The sequence below is a fragment of the Notamacropus eugenii genome, chromosome 1, assembly GCF_028372415.1.
Source record: "Notamacropus eugenii isolate mMacEug1 chromosome 1, mMacEug1.pri_v2, whole genome shotgun sequence".
In the NCBI taxonomy this organism is placed as follows: domain Eukaryota; kingdom Metazoa; phylum Chordata; class Mammalia; order Diprotodontia; family Macropodidae; genus Notamacropus; species Notamacropus eugenii.
This window is the reverse complement of record NC_092872.1, coordinates 469,313,674-469,332,245: the sequence shown is the minus strand read 5'-3', so window position 1 is coordinate 469,332,245 and position 18,572 is coordinate 469,313,674. Positions and strand designations below refer to the sequence as shown.

The following is an 18,572-nucleotide window of genomic DNA, read 5'->3' as shown; positions in this document are numbered from 1 at the left end:
TATTTTAAAATCCTCGTGTTGAGGAAATTAAAGCCATAAGGGAACTATTTGACTAGTTAACTTTGAAAATTCCTCACCTTTTGATTGAATTTGAGTTACCTTTATGAATTGGTTTGCAACAATCAATTGTTGTGTTCGTCCTTCGTTGCTGAAGAAGATCATGCCATCAGAGAAATGATGACATGACTTGCACTTGACTTTGTTTTGAGTGAGGGAGGGCTGTGCAGGTCACCAGCCTCACTTCTCAGGAGCCATCTGGATCCAGTGACCAGATATTCATCAGAATGACTGAAGATGGCCCAGGATACAATGAGAGACCGCATCAATCAATAATATACTTACTTAGCCACTACTATATGCTTAATTTCATGGCATATATCTTTTCTAGAAGAAATTCACTTTAAAAGAAAAAGTGGAATTCTTTTATGGATGATATTTGAAATTATTTGTAATTCACCAATGCTCTTGACTTAGCAGAACAATGAAGGGTTTTGATTTTGTAGATCCTCTCCAATGGTAATTTCCAATGTTCCACAGACTTCCTAAACACAAATAATAATACTATTATTCAATACGTTGAGTACAAGTCATTCCCATCTACAGAAAAAGTAGGACAAATGGGTTGTTTGGTTTTTGTTTTACTTTAATTGGCTACAGCTCCTTCACCTTTTGGAAATTTGGGGAGCTAAACTGTAGTAGAAGCTAAGACAGGACCAAATGAAAATATTTATGAAACTCCATCTTTCCAATTAATAGGACTCATGCAGTAGAGTATAAGCATGTTTTCTGGGGGCTTTGTTTGGCTTGTTTTTTTTAATCTTGTTTTAAGGTTTTGGGAATGGGAAGAAGAATAGGGAAGAGAGTATAAGACTAATGGACTAACCTTATTTCATTTCCTGAGCAAATTATTGGAGGTACTGTTGAAAGGAACATGTTCTCCATGACTAAATGAAGTATTTTGTTTAGAATGGAAGCTTTTATCTTCTAGGAGCAACATATGTAGGACAACAAGATGTCTATTAAAACCCTTGCCTTGTTTTTATTAAATTTATTTGGCTCATTCATTTTGTATAGTGGATAGTTGAGATGGAGAAGGTTTTATTTGAATTTTTTTACCCACAGATAGATCATGTCTAGCCCAGCTGATGAGACTGCAGGAGACCTGCCTGTGAAAGATACTGGTCCAAGACTCCTCGGAGGACTGAAAGGTTTGACCAGCTGTTATTACTTTATAGTCATGAAATTTGATCACTTTTTTTTTTTTTTACTTTTAATCTTCAATTTTTCCTGCTATTCATATAGAGTCTGCGGTTCAAGTAACAATGAAGATCTAAGTTAGACTAGACTAAAAAGTGGAAGTGAGCAATAAGATGCAGTTTCACTATATATATCAAGTATCAGCTAGTCACAGAAAAAGTAAAGTCCTTTCTACTGTGATAAAGAATTGTAAATCATCTTTTAAAATACATCAGTATGTAATAAACATAAGGTATCAAGTCTTAAAGCTGAATTGCCTGGTTTGCCTCACATTCACTATTAAAATGTATCTTTCTGTTTAACTTTTATTAGGGCAGAAATGCCATATTTTAAAATTCTTTTAAGTTGAAGGTCTTAAAGTGACTTGTTTATTCAGATGATAGTGAGTTTTCACAATCAAATTAATACGTATTCTGGAAATCTTATTCTTGATTCTTTCATCACTCATTGGTTTAATAAAGAACCCAGAGGCACTTCTCCAAAAGAAGAGAAGGGGCAGCTTTGAGAATAATTTAAAATGTTGAAAACAAGTTAAAACTTGTGCTTTGATTGTGTACACAGTGTGTCAGCCCTGTTATACTGCTTGGTTCTTTACTGACTAGGGTTAAAATTCAAAGTGTATTCTATTCGGAGTTCTTGTTATGTTAGCAGTTAAATTTTTCCTTAGCATTGTCTTCCTTTATGTGAAAAGAGTATAGCTAGGCACGTTGGAGATTTAATGAATATGACTGAAAATGGAAAGACAACAAATACCTCAAGGAAGTTATCACTCTAGTCAATGAAGATGGAGGGGAAAATTACGCAAGTTTTGTTTTTGGAATGAATTTTTACATGTTATCATTATTGGTAATAAATCCTATGAGAGTATATGATGCTTACATAACTAAGAAAATCATCTCTAAACAAAGGCGCAAATCGTTTTCTTTCAAAATTAACAGAAGCTTGGGTGTTTTTTTTACCTTGAATATGAGGTTTATAATTTGTCCTACTTCATTAGTCTTGTGAGGACTACTTTTTAACAGATTTGAAGAGATGTCACATGCGTATGCCAACAAATAATACTAAAAATTTTCTCACATAAACATGGTGACTTGTAGAACAATGATTTGAGGAAGTCTTTTCAGTGAAACCTATGGGCAAATTTTCTAGATTGTTTAGGTCTAGGCCAAATTTTTGACCTCTTTTTTTATGTACCTGCATTCCCACGGTTGATGATAATAGAACTATTCTGTGATAGCTCTCAAGTCTGTAAAAAAAGATTATTTCTAATGTCCTCATTTTTTATTTACTTGTCTCAACATTATTCACACATGTAGAGAAAATTTTATTATTCCTAATGAGTGAATAGCATGATTATGATCTTAGAATTCTTGGATTCTTTCTCCAGATTTGACAATAACCTATCACTGTGATATTGGACAAATGACTGTTCTAAGCTATGGCTTTCTCATTTCTAAAATGAAGGATATATGCCCTAAATAACCTCTAAGATAAATCTATAGCAGGATGTAAGACTAAGAATTTTTACTTCATTGGCAGTGTTAATTTTCAAGTATCTATTAGTGTTCTTTAATACTCATACTTTAAAAAAACCAAAAATATTGATATTTTGTATCTACCTATGATGTGAGCACTATGTGATAAATTGCTAAAAAAGTTTAAAAGCCTAGACTAAGTCACGTCAAAGATTTTTTTTTAGGAAGTGCATCCTAAGTATTAAACATGTGATTAATTTTCTTGGAATTTTTTTTTCAAAATCCTCAGTTCCCTGGAATTCAAAGTCACGACAACTGGTGTCACGTGTCAGTCGTGAGGAATTGGAAGATCGATATTTGCGTTTGCATGAGGAGAACATTGTACTTAAACAGCATGCCTCCAAACAAGAAGATAAAATTAAAAGGTTATGATATAGAATTTTCTTAAAACAAAGTTTGAAGGGTGTACAAATCTTTTGTTACCTTAACTGGAAATGAGTCTTTTACAAACAAAAGGATCATGAGGGTTTGGTATGGCTAGAATTAATATTTCAAAGAAAAAACTAATAACTAATTATACCTTAAGTTTACACATTTCTGTGTGTAATTAAATAATACTTATGGCTTAGTTGTTCCAGGACATCTGTTTTTAATGTGTATTTGATTAAAAAATGGAAATTTTCTTAAATAAAAACTATCTATGATATTCCTCTTTTAAAGTGCCTTTTTAGAATTCATGTTCCCTTAAGAGTTGGAGTTTATTAATGAATGCATCTCTTCAATCTTTGGGACATGCTTAATAAACATTTTCTTAATATTTGAGTTAATCTAGGTTATATATTAAACTCAAAGAGAATATCTGTTAACTCGTGCTGCCTTTTTTTTAATCCAGAAACTTAGTCCAGTATTATCTCTTAGATGTGTATTTTCTGTGTGTTCAGAAATATGGTTTTTTGAATGCATAGTAACTTTTTTAAAAGTTCAATAAATATTGCAAAAAAGCAAACAGATTCTCTTAGAACAGATTCATATTCCTATTTCATAGTCTCTGGGTTCATTGGAAAAGTAGTACAGTTGAAAATGCTTGTTTGTTTCCTTTAAAATACACCAGTAAAAATCATCTTTAAATTTCTGTTCTGTTAAGTATGAACTTAGATAGAATGTTCAGTACTTCGAAGAACAAGATGACCCTTCTGACCAATGTGAAGAGGCCTTGCATTTTAAATTGTTTTTCCAATGTTGGTGGTAGTGGTAGGCTATGCAAAGACACAGTATTTTTCCTGATCCATTTATGACCAACGGCACACATTTTCATAAGATTTAGAGCTAGAAGACATCTTTGAGGTCATTTAGTCCAACCCATCCATTTTATGTTAGAAAATAGGCCTACAAAAGGTTAAGTGACTTTTCTCAAGGTCATTTTTATCAAATGGTTAGAGTTAAGAATGTGGCCTTTGAACATCAAACATGGTTTTCCTCTCTGTGTAGCCCATTAGCCAATACAGAATTAAATCCCAGACTTGATATCATTAATACTACACCCTAAACAGACACTGTAAAGAGGACAATAGAGAAAGCAAGGTGGCATCCTGAAAAAAAAGTGTACAGTTGGAAGCCATATGTGCTAGTTCTGGCTCTTCATTAAGTAACTATGGGAAACAACATAGCACAATTAGGTGTTGGATTGGAAATCCGAGGACCTGGACTGGAATCCCATTCCTGCCAGTTGCTCCTCTGTTGTGACCTTGGGTAGGCCATTAGCCTCTTTGTGCCTCATGTTTTCCATCTCTAAAATTAAGGGATTAGACTATACAGCCTTTAAAGTCCCTTACAGTCCATCTTGGGCAAATCACTTAGTTTTACTGGGGGCCTCAGTTTCAACATTCAAAAAATAAGAGAATTAGTCTTGGTGAATCATTATTATATAGTCTTTTAAGATTTATAGAGCATTTTTCTGAGGTTCCTTCCAGCGCTGACATTGCTACAAATACCTCGATTGAGATCATTTTAAATTTACCCATCTTTTCTCTGACTTAAAAATAAATGTCATTTTGTAAACAGCTATGTCCCTAGGTGCTAAAAATGTTTTAGCCCATGATTTTTCTACCAATCCAGAAGTCTCACAAGATAAAATTTTCTTGCTTCTTATATTTCAAAAGATCAATGAATTCATTGGTGAATGAGTACTCCTTCCATTGACATAATTAGCAAGTCTGTATCTTCCCACTCTTACCCCCCTCACACACCTTAGTAGATTGTTACATAAGTCATTTTAAGTAGAAAAATTCTTCATCCCATTACGACCAATCTGAAAGGGGTAAGTCTCCCCACACATTGTCTCAGTATTTATACTAGAAACCTTTCTAACCTGTGAGAACTTGTGTTCATTGTTACTGAGGGTTAATCAGCATGAGGAAGCATTAGAGTAGTACTTTAATTTTTAACTTGTTTATCTTGCTAATTAAAAGTTGAATAAAGGAAATCTGCTTTCTTTACTATTTACTCAGAATAAATTATTATGCCTTCTGGGAAAGAGATTGATTATTTGGAAATTTGTATCATAATATTATCACTATAGAACTTTGGCTATTCATCGTAGAATATTTTTTCAATATCAGCATTAAATTCCATGTTGCTTATACCAATAAGGTTTACTTGTAACTTCCCTGAAGAAATTTAAAACTGTTGTATTGATTAACTTGTCTTATCTCAGAAATTACGATTATAGATTTTTCTCCAAGTGTAGATTAATAGTATAGCATTAAATTTGGTATGCCCTTGGAACATTATTTATATCTTCACTAGAACATCCACATGTCTTTGTATGATTGAGTGAATTTTGGTGTAAAAGTTGGCATCACCAAATCTATTGAACTCTCTCTCGTGACTGTGACTCTCATACATGTAATGTGTTCCCAAATGGCTACAAATGGCTGAAAATCTTCAAAGCCTTCTTTACTGGTCAGAAGTTGAGTTTCTATACCTTGGCAGATTTACTAATTAGATATCGTTGGTCTCTTTCAATTATGGAAAAGAAGAACTAGGCTGTTGATAAATATGATACGATGCTTCATTTATTATAAGCATTTTTTTCCTTTATCTCTTATAAGTCTACCTCAAGGAAAAATCTTAGCTGATCATGTTATATATAAATTTCCTTGAGGGCACATGCTGTACAAACAAAAGTGTAGCTAAATATGTATTTGCTACTACATCTATAGAGGACTTTGCTTATGGATAAGAAACCAGTGTTCTGTGACATCCCAAAGCTATTAAGGTTTTTTTTTTTTTATTTCACTTTTGTTCTTTTAAGTAAAAGCTTCTGTCTGTAACCAGGCTAAAATAAAGCAAACCCCACAGAACAAATGAAGTGTGTTTTTATTTTTAATCTCCTGTCTGGGTCTTTGCAAAAATGGATTCTCCATAAATTAGATACAGCTATTGAAGATGTGCGACCAATTTTGTAAAGTCTTGAACTTGTATCTCTCATCAAAGCCACCTTTTCTTTCTTGTCTTGCCAAGTTTTTTGGGTTTTTTTTTTTTTTTACATTCACTGTTGGGCATGTTTTCCGTACTTGTATATTACATCACCTTCATGTGCCCTTTCTGTCTTTTGTTCTGTCTTACCAGTGTTTATCAAAACTTAAAGGAATCAAAAGTACAACTCTTGTGATTCCACAAGTAAAATTTGTGACATTTAAAGATAGGAGAAAACCATACATTCTGTAATCATTTTCTACCATTAACAATTATGTTTCTTGATCATTTGAGGTATCATAACAATTTCATTCACTTAAAATTTATCATGGTTTTACATTTGCCCAACTATATATTTTTTAAATTGTTATATATCTTCAAATCTTAAAAAGAAATCAGAGACAAGATGGCATCAAGTGTTACTTATTATTAATATGCTTTCAAAATACTTTAAATTTATAGTAGAACTACAAATTGAATTCAACAAATATTCATTTATTATATACCTTATACTTTACTTTATTCCTGGGCAGACATCTACAAACTGTAACTATGCTTAATGGCATGCTGAGTTCTTATATAAGGTCATGCGTTAAAAATTGTATTTAAGGGGCATATGGAGTAAATATGTGTTCTCTTCTTACTAACCTTAAATGATAAGCCTTAGGAAACTGTTATTTGTCAGTGCTATAAAGCAGATTGTTGCCCAGTGGTTTCAATTATCATCAAAGGATTCTTCACAGGCAGTAATAGTTACATCAAAACCTGAAATTTATTATTCAGGTTCTGCACTGAAGTCTTCACAGTGATTATGTTCCTTTCAACAGAATGCATTTTATGCTGACTTCTCACATTCCTTTTCATCTTTTTTATTATTTCCCCAGAATGGCCACCAAGTTAATACGGCTTGTTAATGACAAGAAAAGATGTGAGCGGATTGGTGGCGGCCCCAAGCGGCAAGGACGGGATGTGGAACTAGAAGAAACGATTGAGCAGCTGCAAGAAAGAGTTCATGAGCTTGAAAGACAAAATGAAGGCCTCAAGAACAAACTAATTTCAACTAAACAACAACTTCAGTTCCAAGGTCATAGACATACTCCATATAACCACGTACAATCTCGTGTTAACACAGGACGGAGAAAAGTGAATGAGATTTCTGGCTTTCAGGAAAGCCCAAAGAAAGGTATAATCATAATTTGTTTAAAACTAGAATTCTTAGAGCTCACTTTTCTCTGTCTCACTAAATTTGGCTTTAAAAAGCTAGAACAGTTCTTCATTCTTGCTTTGAATTAATTTTTAGCATTTGTAATATAGCAAAATAATTTATTATTTAAGAATAAACAAATTACATCTGATTTTTGGAAATAAAAATTAAACTTAATTTATGTAAAAGTAAAGAACAAATTTGTTTGAAAATTGCATTTTAAGTGCAGTTTGAGAAACCTAGATTTCTTTTTTAAAAAGAAGGAAATTGAGCTTTGAATTTGAGAAAGCAAGTGAAAGTAAATCAGTTCGTTTATCTTTAAAATCCTCAAATTGTCTGGTTTTTATGAAAGTTTTATGAACTTTTTATAAAGTTATATCAGAGCCCTTGCATAAAGTTTGCCAGATGCTAAAGAATAAATTTTCTTCTCTGTGAGCTGTTAGCATTTTCCTCTTTTTACAGATGAGTAAGATAAGTTTTAAGATAAGTAAGTTTTAAGGAATCCCAAACCCAGATCATTTAACCGTAATCCCAATGCTTTTCTTAATGAACTTCACCACTTTATTTACAGTGATACTAAAATGTAATGGAGTGATTTTATTTGTTTCATATAACACAAGAAACATTCATTTCTGATTATAAATTAATTCTTTTTAAAAAAAAAACTTTTATGAGAAATGAAAACTTTTTTTCCTACTCAAGATATAGTCACACAGAAAAGTAAACTAAAATCCCGTGCTTAATTTAGTGAAGAAGCTTTACTTGAATATAAAAGACAAAAATAACTGCTATAGTTTTCCTTCTATAGCTAAAAAACTTTAGCTATCTCTTCTGTACAGGCATCTCTGAAATCTATAAGCACTCATAAATGTAGAATGGAGATACATGAGGAAAGGGCTTGGTCATTTATAGCAATTTGGTTGTAGAAATAGACTCTTTATAGAAACATTATAAAGTATAACTCAGAAAATAGAATGCTGCCATTGATTAATTTCATGACCTGAACAAACCATTTGATCTTTCTGAACCTCAGTTTCTTCTTTATCTGTCAAATGGAAGTAGTTCCGACAAACAAACCTTGCTCAGGGTGGTGTCGTTTATTAACTCTGAAATTTATGGAATAATATATGTTAAAGACACATGTCATGGTATAGAACAGAAAGAACAGTATATTAGGAATCAAAGTCTGGTCTCAACTGTTCCATTAACTGTATGACTTTGGGCAAGTCATTTAACTTATCCAGGCTTCAGTTTTTTCATTTTAAAATGAAGGATTTGGACCAAGTAATTTATATAGTTTATTCTATCTTGAAAATTCTTTGTACACCAAATGCTTTCATTATTTATTACTCTTTATCTTAGCTGAATTTACTATGGGAATTTAAAAAATTAGCAATGCTATATAATTAGTGCCCAGGTAGGTCATATTTTATACCCTTTTAAATAAAAACTTCTTGTAAATTCCAAGAGTAAATAGAATTCCTCTCATCGGAAGGATCAGCAAAGTGACAATAACATTCTTTTAAGTGACTCTTTAGTTGTTTACCATATGATTTTTATTGGCTTATAAATTTAGAAATAATTCAGTTCTCAGTACATATAACTCTGGCCAAAGAAGGTCTATTCTAAACCCATTATCTTTCTATTAAGTGCAAGTATATTGAAAAATAATGGCTTAGGCTTAATGACAAAAGCCAAAGTCTTTTAGACTAATCAGAAGCCTCATGCCTATCTGTTAGGAAGACTTTCTTCCAGAAGGGGATTAAAAGGTGAGTGATTATCAACATAATTTTTAATTTAATATTTTACCAGAAATAATTAGGTATTGATATTGGGCTCATATTAGAATCAGTTAAATTGTAACATTACACCATCCACTAGTTAGAGATCAAAATTAATATCAACTTAGAAAAAATGTAAGAAGATACTACCATATATAGCTCCAATCCGACCTAGTCAAAGAAAGGCTGAAAAATAAGAAATGCAAGAAGAGAAAGATATTGATGTTGATTATAACCATTTTCTACAAAAATGAAACTGATCTAAAAGAGTTGCCATAAGGAGGAGGCCTATGAGGCCCAGACATCACTGGAAAAATAAAGCATTTGATTTCCTTGTCAAGTGGAGAGAGTTGGCATTCCAGTTTAGAATATAAACTCAACAAAATACAAATAAGTCTACAAAAAGCTTGCTCTGAGATCCAAATGAATGAACTATCACACTGCTCATTCGTAAATGAAACTGTTAGGAAGACAAAATTTTTCAGTGTTTCTATAACAATTTATTTTTACCATCACTGACAAACAATACCTCAGTCTGTAGGTACTATTCAGAGAAGCAGAAGTGGCACTTGAGAAAACAAAGTTAGAAAGTGTGGCTGTGAAAGCATGTACGTGCTGATGTAATCCATGGGAAGTGTAAAATAATCTTGAAAGCACTGAAGTTTCACTTTATAATTATCAAAAGGAGGGAAAGGTACCAAAAGCATGGAAAGAATATTGAATGATATTAATATTCCCAAAATATCATTGAGAGAGCTTCAGTAATTACTGACCCATATTCCTACTTTCTCATCTTTACAAAATCTTTACATGAATGTTCTACATTCATATTGAGGATATATTTGATTCAAGTATGAAAAGAGGCAGGCTTTCTCAAGTAATTGTCTCTGGGAGAACATAACTTTTCAATCACTTAATTGACTGAGTTGCAAGGACTCACTGTTTATTTGTTGATTACAAGTGTGTGTGTGTGTGTGTGTGTGTGTGTGTGTGTGTGTGTTTGATTTTGACTTGTTAGAGCAAATTCCAGCCTAAAAGGCTGTCCTCCAACAAGTTTGTTGCATATTATGGAATCATACGATTCCATAATGAATGCAACAATAGAAATAACTTCAAGTTGCTTCTACTGATTTATGTGAAGTAAGGAATAAAGCATGAAAAGATATACTTGTCAGAAATGATCAGCATTATCACAGAGGAAGTCTTAAGGGCTAAACAATGAGGTAAAGTCTACCAGATGCTTCTTTTTGCAGATAATATTATTCTCATTATATCAAGCCCCAGAACAGTACAGGGCCACTGCAATGAAATTTACTGTTGCTCAAAAGAAATGAATAAAAATCCATTCAAGAAACAACTACATGGATGAAAAATGCCTGTTTTTCCAACTCTGATGTTGGGACCAGTCCATTAAAATAGTACATTGGTGTGTATATTTATGACAAGTGTACAAAACAGATGATGAGTTGGTCCCAGAACTAAATTAGAAGTAGATAGTGGTCCCAATTGCTTTTGAGAAATTACCCTGTGCTTTCAGCTATCCTAAACCTTTCCCCAACACAAAGATCCACATATTTTATATTTGCTAGTACTGAAAGATATTCTTCAAGGAATCAAAGTTGTAGGTAATGAATGACACATAGTGTGTCTCAGTGGGAAGTATCATATTGTCAGTGATGACGTATATGCAAAAAGAAATATCTTTTTGAGGAGACGTTTGAACAAAAAAAGAAGTAGACCAATCACATGATGACAAGAAGATTTTATATGAACACCTGAATGCTCCACTGCTATCCATGAAATGAATGAAGTAGAGGAAAATGGCTAACATATTGATGGATCTTTGTAAAGTCCTTCAAGACACAAGTCTCAGGACTTCAAGAATTTGTTAGAATCTGTGATGAAAGAAGAACCATGTCAATGAGATCACAGATCCATTGAATCCATTAAAGTATAATGAACTAGTTAGAACATTTTTCTAAATTTTGTGTATTTTAAGTATTCTTAACCCTTTCAGGCAATTATTTCACTGTTGAGTAGGATTTGTAAAACCTTGTTTAGTGCAGTACAGGTGTCCATTTTAAAATCATTTTTATAGTATCTACTCATAGCATAATTTGCTTAGAAAAAAATTTAGAATTGTTGCTAAACTAATAATAATGGCAACCAGATGAGACTGATACTTGACATAGGAAGGTCATTTACTACATGTATGAAATAGTTTTTATAAAAATATATGAAGAAATTCTTTATACTTAGTACCTACTAAGAACAGATGAAAGTTCCATAACTCTGGATCATGTTGTAATTTGTTGAAAAATGAACTTTGCTAAAGCCATTCAACATCATTGTAAGCTTACACAGCTCTAGAATGTTGTGTTTAGTTCATTAATGAAAGCTTGAGAATATCTTTCATTTAAAAAGAATTTTATACAACAGCTGAGTAAGTTCTGCTTTATATTTTTATCCATTTCAAATTTGAGAAACAAAACTAAAACTAAAAGGTAAAGTATGCAAGTAAAAGGGTAGCTAATTTTATTTTATGATGGATTTCTAGAAAGTAATGTATAAATTATTTTTTGGTTAACTGAACCATATTTTACATACAAGAAAGGAGTTTTCTTTTGAAGAGAATTCAATTGTGAATTCTTATTTTTATAATGCAAATAACTATCCCTGATTTATCTTTCATATAAATACATACTTTCACATAGATTTTGCTTTAAAACAAGGTATATGTAAGAATTTTTATTTATATTTTAGGAACGTTAACATTAAATAGCAATGATGCTCCTATTAATTCAAGTTTCTGTTCTCTGTACTCCAAGAAAAAAAAAACCCTTCTTGTGTCTTAATTTGTTTTTGCCTAGTCGTTTTAGTCATGTTCAACTTTTTGTGACCCCATTTGGTGTTTTCTTGGCAAAGATACTGGAGTGGTTTGTCATTTCCTTCTCTAGCTCATTTTACAGATTGACGTTTAAGTGACTGACCCAGTGTAGTTAGAAGTTAGAAGTGTCTGAAGTCAAATTTGAACTCAGGTCTTCCTGACTTTCTGATAGAAGCTGGTGCTCTATTCACTGTACCATCTAGCTGCCTTTTGTTGTACTTACCTAGATTATTATTAACAAAAAAAATTGGAGAGTTGTCTGTTTCTTCTCCTTGATCCTTTAATTCTGTGACTATCTGTTTTGGAGATTTAGTTGTCCATATTTTTTTCGGTCTTACTCCAGGAATTCTAAATCTAATCTGAACCTAATGACGTCTAGGTAATTCAGTTTTTGCAATAGAATTTGTTTATGATTTATATGATACATGCTACTGTGTTTCATATAATTTCAGCTGTTTGAGATCTAACAATCCCTTTGGAGAAATGTGGTGTCTGATTCTGTATGACAAAAAATTTCTTATTGATTCTTATTTAATTATAAATATCACTAATACAAACAACCAAAAGGTATACCTGCCCTTTTAGTGCTTCTATCTGTTAAAACCACTTCAGTACACTCAATTTTGTCATATTTATTTTTAGGAACAAAATTACAAGATGCAGAAAGAGCAGGAACTCCACAACCCTCAATTACAGGATTTAAACAACATTTACTTCAAGAAGCAAGGGAAGAAATTAAAGCTTTGTATGTACACTTCTTATTTATTATGGATAATAATTTTATTATTTACTTTCTAAGAACCAGATTTTTAAAAAATTAGGTTAAATATTACCATAACCAATTCTGTGGTAAATCAGAATAGATGTACAGCACAAATAAAATGGGAAAAACATCCAACTTCATTGACTGAAAGGTTTAGGGAGTGGATACTTTTAGTATAATCCAATCCCTCTTCCCCCTAAGGAACAGAATAAATCCCAATCATTTAGAATAGTATAAGCTTCAGAGTCAATATTCTCTTGCCAAAGAAAATGTAGGTACATTTTTTTTAGACCCCGAATTATTTAGCCCTTTGGTGGTAAAGGAGCCATAGGTCAGCAGTATGGAATTAAATGGCATGTATGGCTTTAGCCTTTCATTTTGTAATATATTTGCAATACATATCATTTCATATTTGTATTTCAGAACTGTAATTCTACTATATTCATACCACTTTTTCATTTTAAAAAACCTTTCAGATTAACTGAACAATTCATAGTCAATGTCATATTCTTATTGTCAAGCATTCTTGAGATTTACACTGGATGAATATGGAATAAAGGGAAAAAGTACCTCAGGATAAATAGCATGCCTTCAGTAGATAATGGACCTGAAAAGATAATTTGACTCATTTATAGACATATTTGTAGTGCTTTGCCTTCTACTGAAATAGGCTTTGACTATAAATATATAAAAATAATCAGTCAAAGTTAGAATTAAGTAGCACATAGTGGATATTTTGTTATCTAACCGTAGATTATAACAAGAAGAGCTGGGTTTCACAATATTTTCATAACGCTCAAGAAACAGGAATGATCTAATCATAAAAGATAAGGAACTGTGGAGACATAGGCCATCTATGGCCAATTCTCTGCTTCTTAATGTAGTGAACATGAAAGGGCCTAAGTTTGTATACTAGCTGAAGATAACCAGAATCCTAATTACCTGATAGGAGTTCAATAAATACTTCTTTAAGGAACTTAGCTGAAGAAAACCAACTTTGAAAGACTTGAGAAATCTTGTTAATGTGATGACCAACCATGTCTTCAAAGGAATTATGATGAAGCATATTCCTCACCTTCTGACAGAAAGATGATGAATTCTAAGATACAGAAAAAAGCGTGCATTTTTAGACATGGCTGTTATGTGTATTCATTTTGGTTTACTGTGCTTGCTACAAGGTTAGCCATGATGATACTGGAAAAAAAAGAGCCACTGAAACTTTTTTAGCACGGAAGAGAACAGAAGGTCTTGGGAGTTGAGCCAGATTACCTTGAAGTCCTTTTCAACCCTAAATATATCTCAAGATAATACGTGTAAAGCATTTTGCAAATATTCAAGCACCATATAAATGTTAGTGATTATTATCTTATGAGATTCACAGGATGTGATGACAGCTTTGAGGCTCCAGAGCACTTATAGGCTAACGGACACTACAACCAAGCAGAGCAGTGGAGAGGGTGCTGGACCTGGAGCTAGTTAGATCTGAATTCAGATTCAGCCCCAGAAACTTACCAGCTGTGTAATCCCCATCAGCAAAATGGGGGTGATAATAATAGCACCTACCTCATAGGGCTGGAGTGAAGATAAAATTAGGGAATGTTGAGAAGTGCTCTCCAAATCTTAAAATGCTATGTAAATGTTACCTATTATTATTATTACGTTCAAACACAAACGTGACTTGCAAAGAATACTACACGTTGACAAAAATTTGGTAATCAGTGCTGACAGTTAGAAGAGAAGGAATTCAAAAGTAAATAGAGGAAACAAGTTGGAGAAGGCCTGAGAAAAGGTGTGAATAGAACTGATGAATCAGAGCTCTGCTTCATCATTCAAAATGAAGTTAGCACAGTCTGAGTTATTTTCTTTCTCTAGATGGTGGCCCCCTTGCAATGGCTTCTGGGGGAAACCTTCAGAATTCATTAAAGTATTTAACTCCTTCTATGTACCCAGCATTCTAGTTATCTTTATCTAGTCTATAAACTTTGGTCCCTTCATATTTACTTTTGCATCTAACACCTCCATTTACGTTTCAGATGGCTAGAAGCAGAGAACTGGGTACAGATGGCCTGTGTCTCCACAGTTCCTTATCTTCTATGATCTGGACCATCCTTGTTTCTTGAGCTTCTTAGAAATATTGCAAAATCTGGCTGTTCTAGTTACAATCTATGGTTAGATAACAAAATAATTATTTTATACTACTTCATTCTTATTTTCTAATTCTAACTTCAACTTCTTATTTTCATGTGTATTTAATGAATTAAACCAGAGTTCAGTTCCTTGATGCATATGATAAAATAAATGCATATCTTGTGTACATTTTCATCCTATTAGTGTTTCTTTTTAAGTATTGCATACCTGTGCATGTAGGCATTTGAATCAGAAGATTCACCTTTTCTTCCTTTCAACATAAAGAATATTTTTAGTTTTGATTTTAAAGTTTTTCTCCAAACAACATTGTTTTATTAAGGACATTCCTGTGTTTTAGAGAAACTTTGGTCGAAACACAAAGAGAGCAGATACTCGATCTGGAGCACACAGCAGAGATACTGAAAACTCAGATGAGGAGAAAAGAAAATGAGCATGAGGCATCTCTTTTACAACTTCGAGAGCAGCAAGCAACAGATCAAAGGTACCTAGAAAATATAAATTTCCAGCTATAGCAGTCACAATTAGTATACAATGCAGTGTTACGCATTATGTTTTATTGGTTAATCTGAATTTTCCCTGTTTATAAGTTCCGATTTTTATTTACATTCATAATATTGTTTGGTCTTACTTTGAGCCTTTTACTTCTCTACAGTGACCTATGGGTAGTGTTATCATTAACATACTGTGTGCCCTGCTATCTTCCTAGGAAAATTATGGCATGAAAATGAAGAGCTATAGATTCAAATCATATGTTCATGGCATATAGTATAGTCATATTTTGTAGAAGAGAAAACAAAAAGGTTAAAGCAATTCATCGAAGGTATCACAAGCCGTTTATGGCAGAAATGGGGCTAGGATCCATTGTACCTAACTTCCAATTCCTCCTTGATTCTAATGTGCCACCATAGATGACAGAGACAAGCCAGACCCCCATGGTATTCAGACGCAACCTGACCTAGATGAAGATCCAGCAAAGACAGAAGGAGTAGTCAGATAAAATAGAGCAAGATACACTTACTATTATTTATATTGTGAGGATGAGATAGAGACATATAGATGCAGATGTTCTTTAAAAAAAATTTTTAAATACTAAAAGGCCTCTTCAGAGAACTGAGAGAACTATGAACTCAGCCATCACTTTAACACATGGTTTTTTTCATCAAGCAAAAGACTAGATTCAAATGAAGTTAAAGGGTACAAGGCCTTGTAAATTCCCTAAAATCCTCTAAATGAGGTGGGTACTGAATGTATTTCTTGCCTCATAAACTTTGTAAAGGTTTTCTTTCTATATTTGTCAAAAATTAAAGATACCTGTAATGAATGGTATGCCTACTTGAGATACAGTAGTGAAAACTAAAGACATAACTTACCAGAAGTGACTTCAGAGTTTTTTCCCCCATATGTTTACATGTATTTTGATATTTTATGGGTAACAGAAATTTTTTTAAACTAATGGAAAACTGTTGAAATAATGTTAGGGAGAATATAAAACTTGGTATAATTTACTATAAAGAAATATCACAGAATAAAAAACATATTTAAACTTCTTTCTTACGGGTACATTATTTCAGATTTGAAATTCTAGAAGTCTGATCTGGATGTTAGATTACATGTTCCAAACATGAACTTAATGTAGTTGTAATCTTCAGAGTAGCAGTGCCTGATATTTATGGCAGAGAGCCTTTTCAGAGAATATTACAGAAACCCTGCATAGTGTGTGTTTAATAGACCAGTTTGGTTTGGCATCAGTTTGACATAAACTTTTGGTTATTCAAAGCCTTTAATTGCTTTGAAGTAAGAGCCCAGTGCTGCTCCTTTTTATTAAAATCATGTTTTTTCCTGTTGTTGTGGCCTATTTGGGAAGACCAAGTTGTGATTTGTGCATATGTTCTACATAATGCCTCATTAGTTTAAAATCTTGTATCATTTACAAGTAGCCTGCATGTCTGTTGTTTTGGACAAAAATTCATATTAAAGTTTAAACATATAAAAATGCACATTTTCTGCTTATTAAACTAGGAGACCTTAAACTAAATGTAAAACAGTTATGTGTGAACCCATGAATGTGAATACTAAAAATCAGGAAAATTTTACTTGTTGTGGAATTTTCAAGTATGAGAGTATGGTTCTCATCAAACATATAATTAGTTGAATTAATACTAAAATGGTTTTTAAAGGAAATTCTAGCTTGTCCACCCTCGATTAAAAATTATATGTGTGTCATAATGTCTGACAAATGCTAACTTATAAAATTTTGACTATGAACTGACTCAGTTACCTTAGTGGGAAAAATTTTCTTAGACCTGTATAGAAGAGAATTAACCCTTCACATATACAAGGAGTAAGGAAGATTGTTTACCAGAACTCCTTTCATCTCCTTCCTTGTTCACACTCTTACTCATAATATTAGATATGACATTTGCTACTGACAAAGGATGTGACACTGGTCAGAGGAACCTATATCTAGCACAAGGAAGTTCACTTTGTGACCTTTTTTTTTTTTTACTTTAACTTTCTAAAATTCATTATAAGTGCCAACTTAAGCACTAAATCAGTGTTATTAATAGTTTAGGAACTGGCCTAGTGAAAATCATAAAAATAAAAATTTTGGTTTTTCTCTTTTGTTTTTTTTTTCTTTTTCTTGTTTTAGTTAGGCCTTTGCTAAGATCTCAGCTTTTGACACATTTTTATAGAATTTGATATAAACCCTGAAAAGCTCTCAAAATTAACTGTAGCTCTTACTGTGAGTATGAGGATATAGGCAAAGCTGAAACTTTGGAATTTTTCAGATGAGGGAAACTTATTTAAATAAATAAGTTCCATGTTCACCACCCAAGATTGGATGAAAGAAGAGAAGCCAGGATGTGTCTTTGTTCATTTATTTCCTTCTTTCTGAAACTGATAAAACTTTCCCAAACATCCTTAAGAAAATGTCCTTTATGTTATTTTGTGTTGCATATACATATAGAGGAGTCAAGAGAAACAGCCTACCTTTTCCCAAGTTGATAGTGAAAGCAACTAATTTGGGACTTATGTGTTTGCCAAAATACATTGGATTTCTGTGAGTCAGGAAATGAGAGTTAAGTAAAGCATTGCCCCTTTATGAGTCTTCTAAGTCAAATAAGGAACCTATTTCATCTGTAATGGGTGAAACCATTGCCTTTGCAATTGGACTTTCCCCAGTCACGTTAAGGGAAATTCATTAAGGCTGAGAGCAAACTTGGGTAAGCTAGTCTATGTATTACTTTCATTTATTTGTGAAGATAGTACTCTTAACAGTGATTAGCAAATTTTTAAAACATTGTGCACATATTAAGACAGACATTTGATCACTGATTATAGCCACTGATTTCAATTTAATTCAACAAAGATTTTTTTAAAATCAGTTAATTTGTCCTAGACACTATACTAAGTGCTAGGGATAAACAATGTGATAGTCCTTATACATTGTGTTAGAGGAAAACAACATCAACCCAGATAAATAAATACACATTTTGTTTTCTGGTTTTTTAGAAAGGGAAAACTTCAGCTGTATTTTTGAACTTATCAGTTGGCCAGACAGACTTAATAAAAATATGAA

At 32.5% G+C, this 18,572-nt stretch overlaps 1 protein-coding gene across 3 annotated transcripts in view; it reads left to right on the top strand.

Moving 5' to 3' along the window:
* RPGRIP1L (RPGRIP1 like) overlaps positions 1 to 18,572 on the top strand; it is a 129,560-nt gene that overhangs the window by 4,722 nt on the left and 106,266 nt on the right. For all 3 annotated transcript variants that reach the window (XM_072632226.1, XM_072632227.1, XM_072632225.1), the window contains exons 3-7: positions 1,123 to 1,208; positions 3,022 to 3,157; positions 7,094 to 7,392; positions 12,724 to 12,826; positions 15,330 to 15,473. In XM_072632226.1, the coding sequence (XP_072488327.1) occupies positions 1,130 to 1,208; positions 3,022 to 3,157; positions 7,094 to 7,392; positions 12,724 to 12,826; positions 15,330 to 15,473 (761 nt within the window). In that variant the 5' untranslated portion in view covers positions 1,123 to 1,129. The remainder of the gene's footprint in view (positions 1 to 1,122; positions 1,209 to 3,021; positions 3,158 to 7,093; positions 7,393 to 12,723; positions 12,827 to 15,329; positions 15,474 to 18,572) is intronic.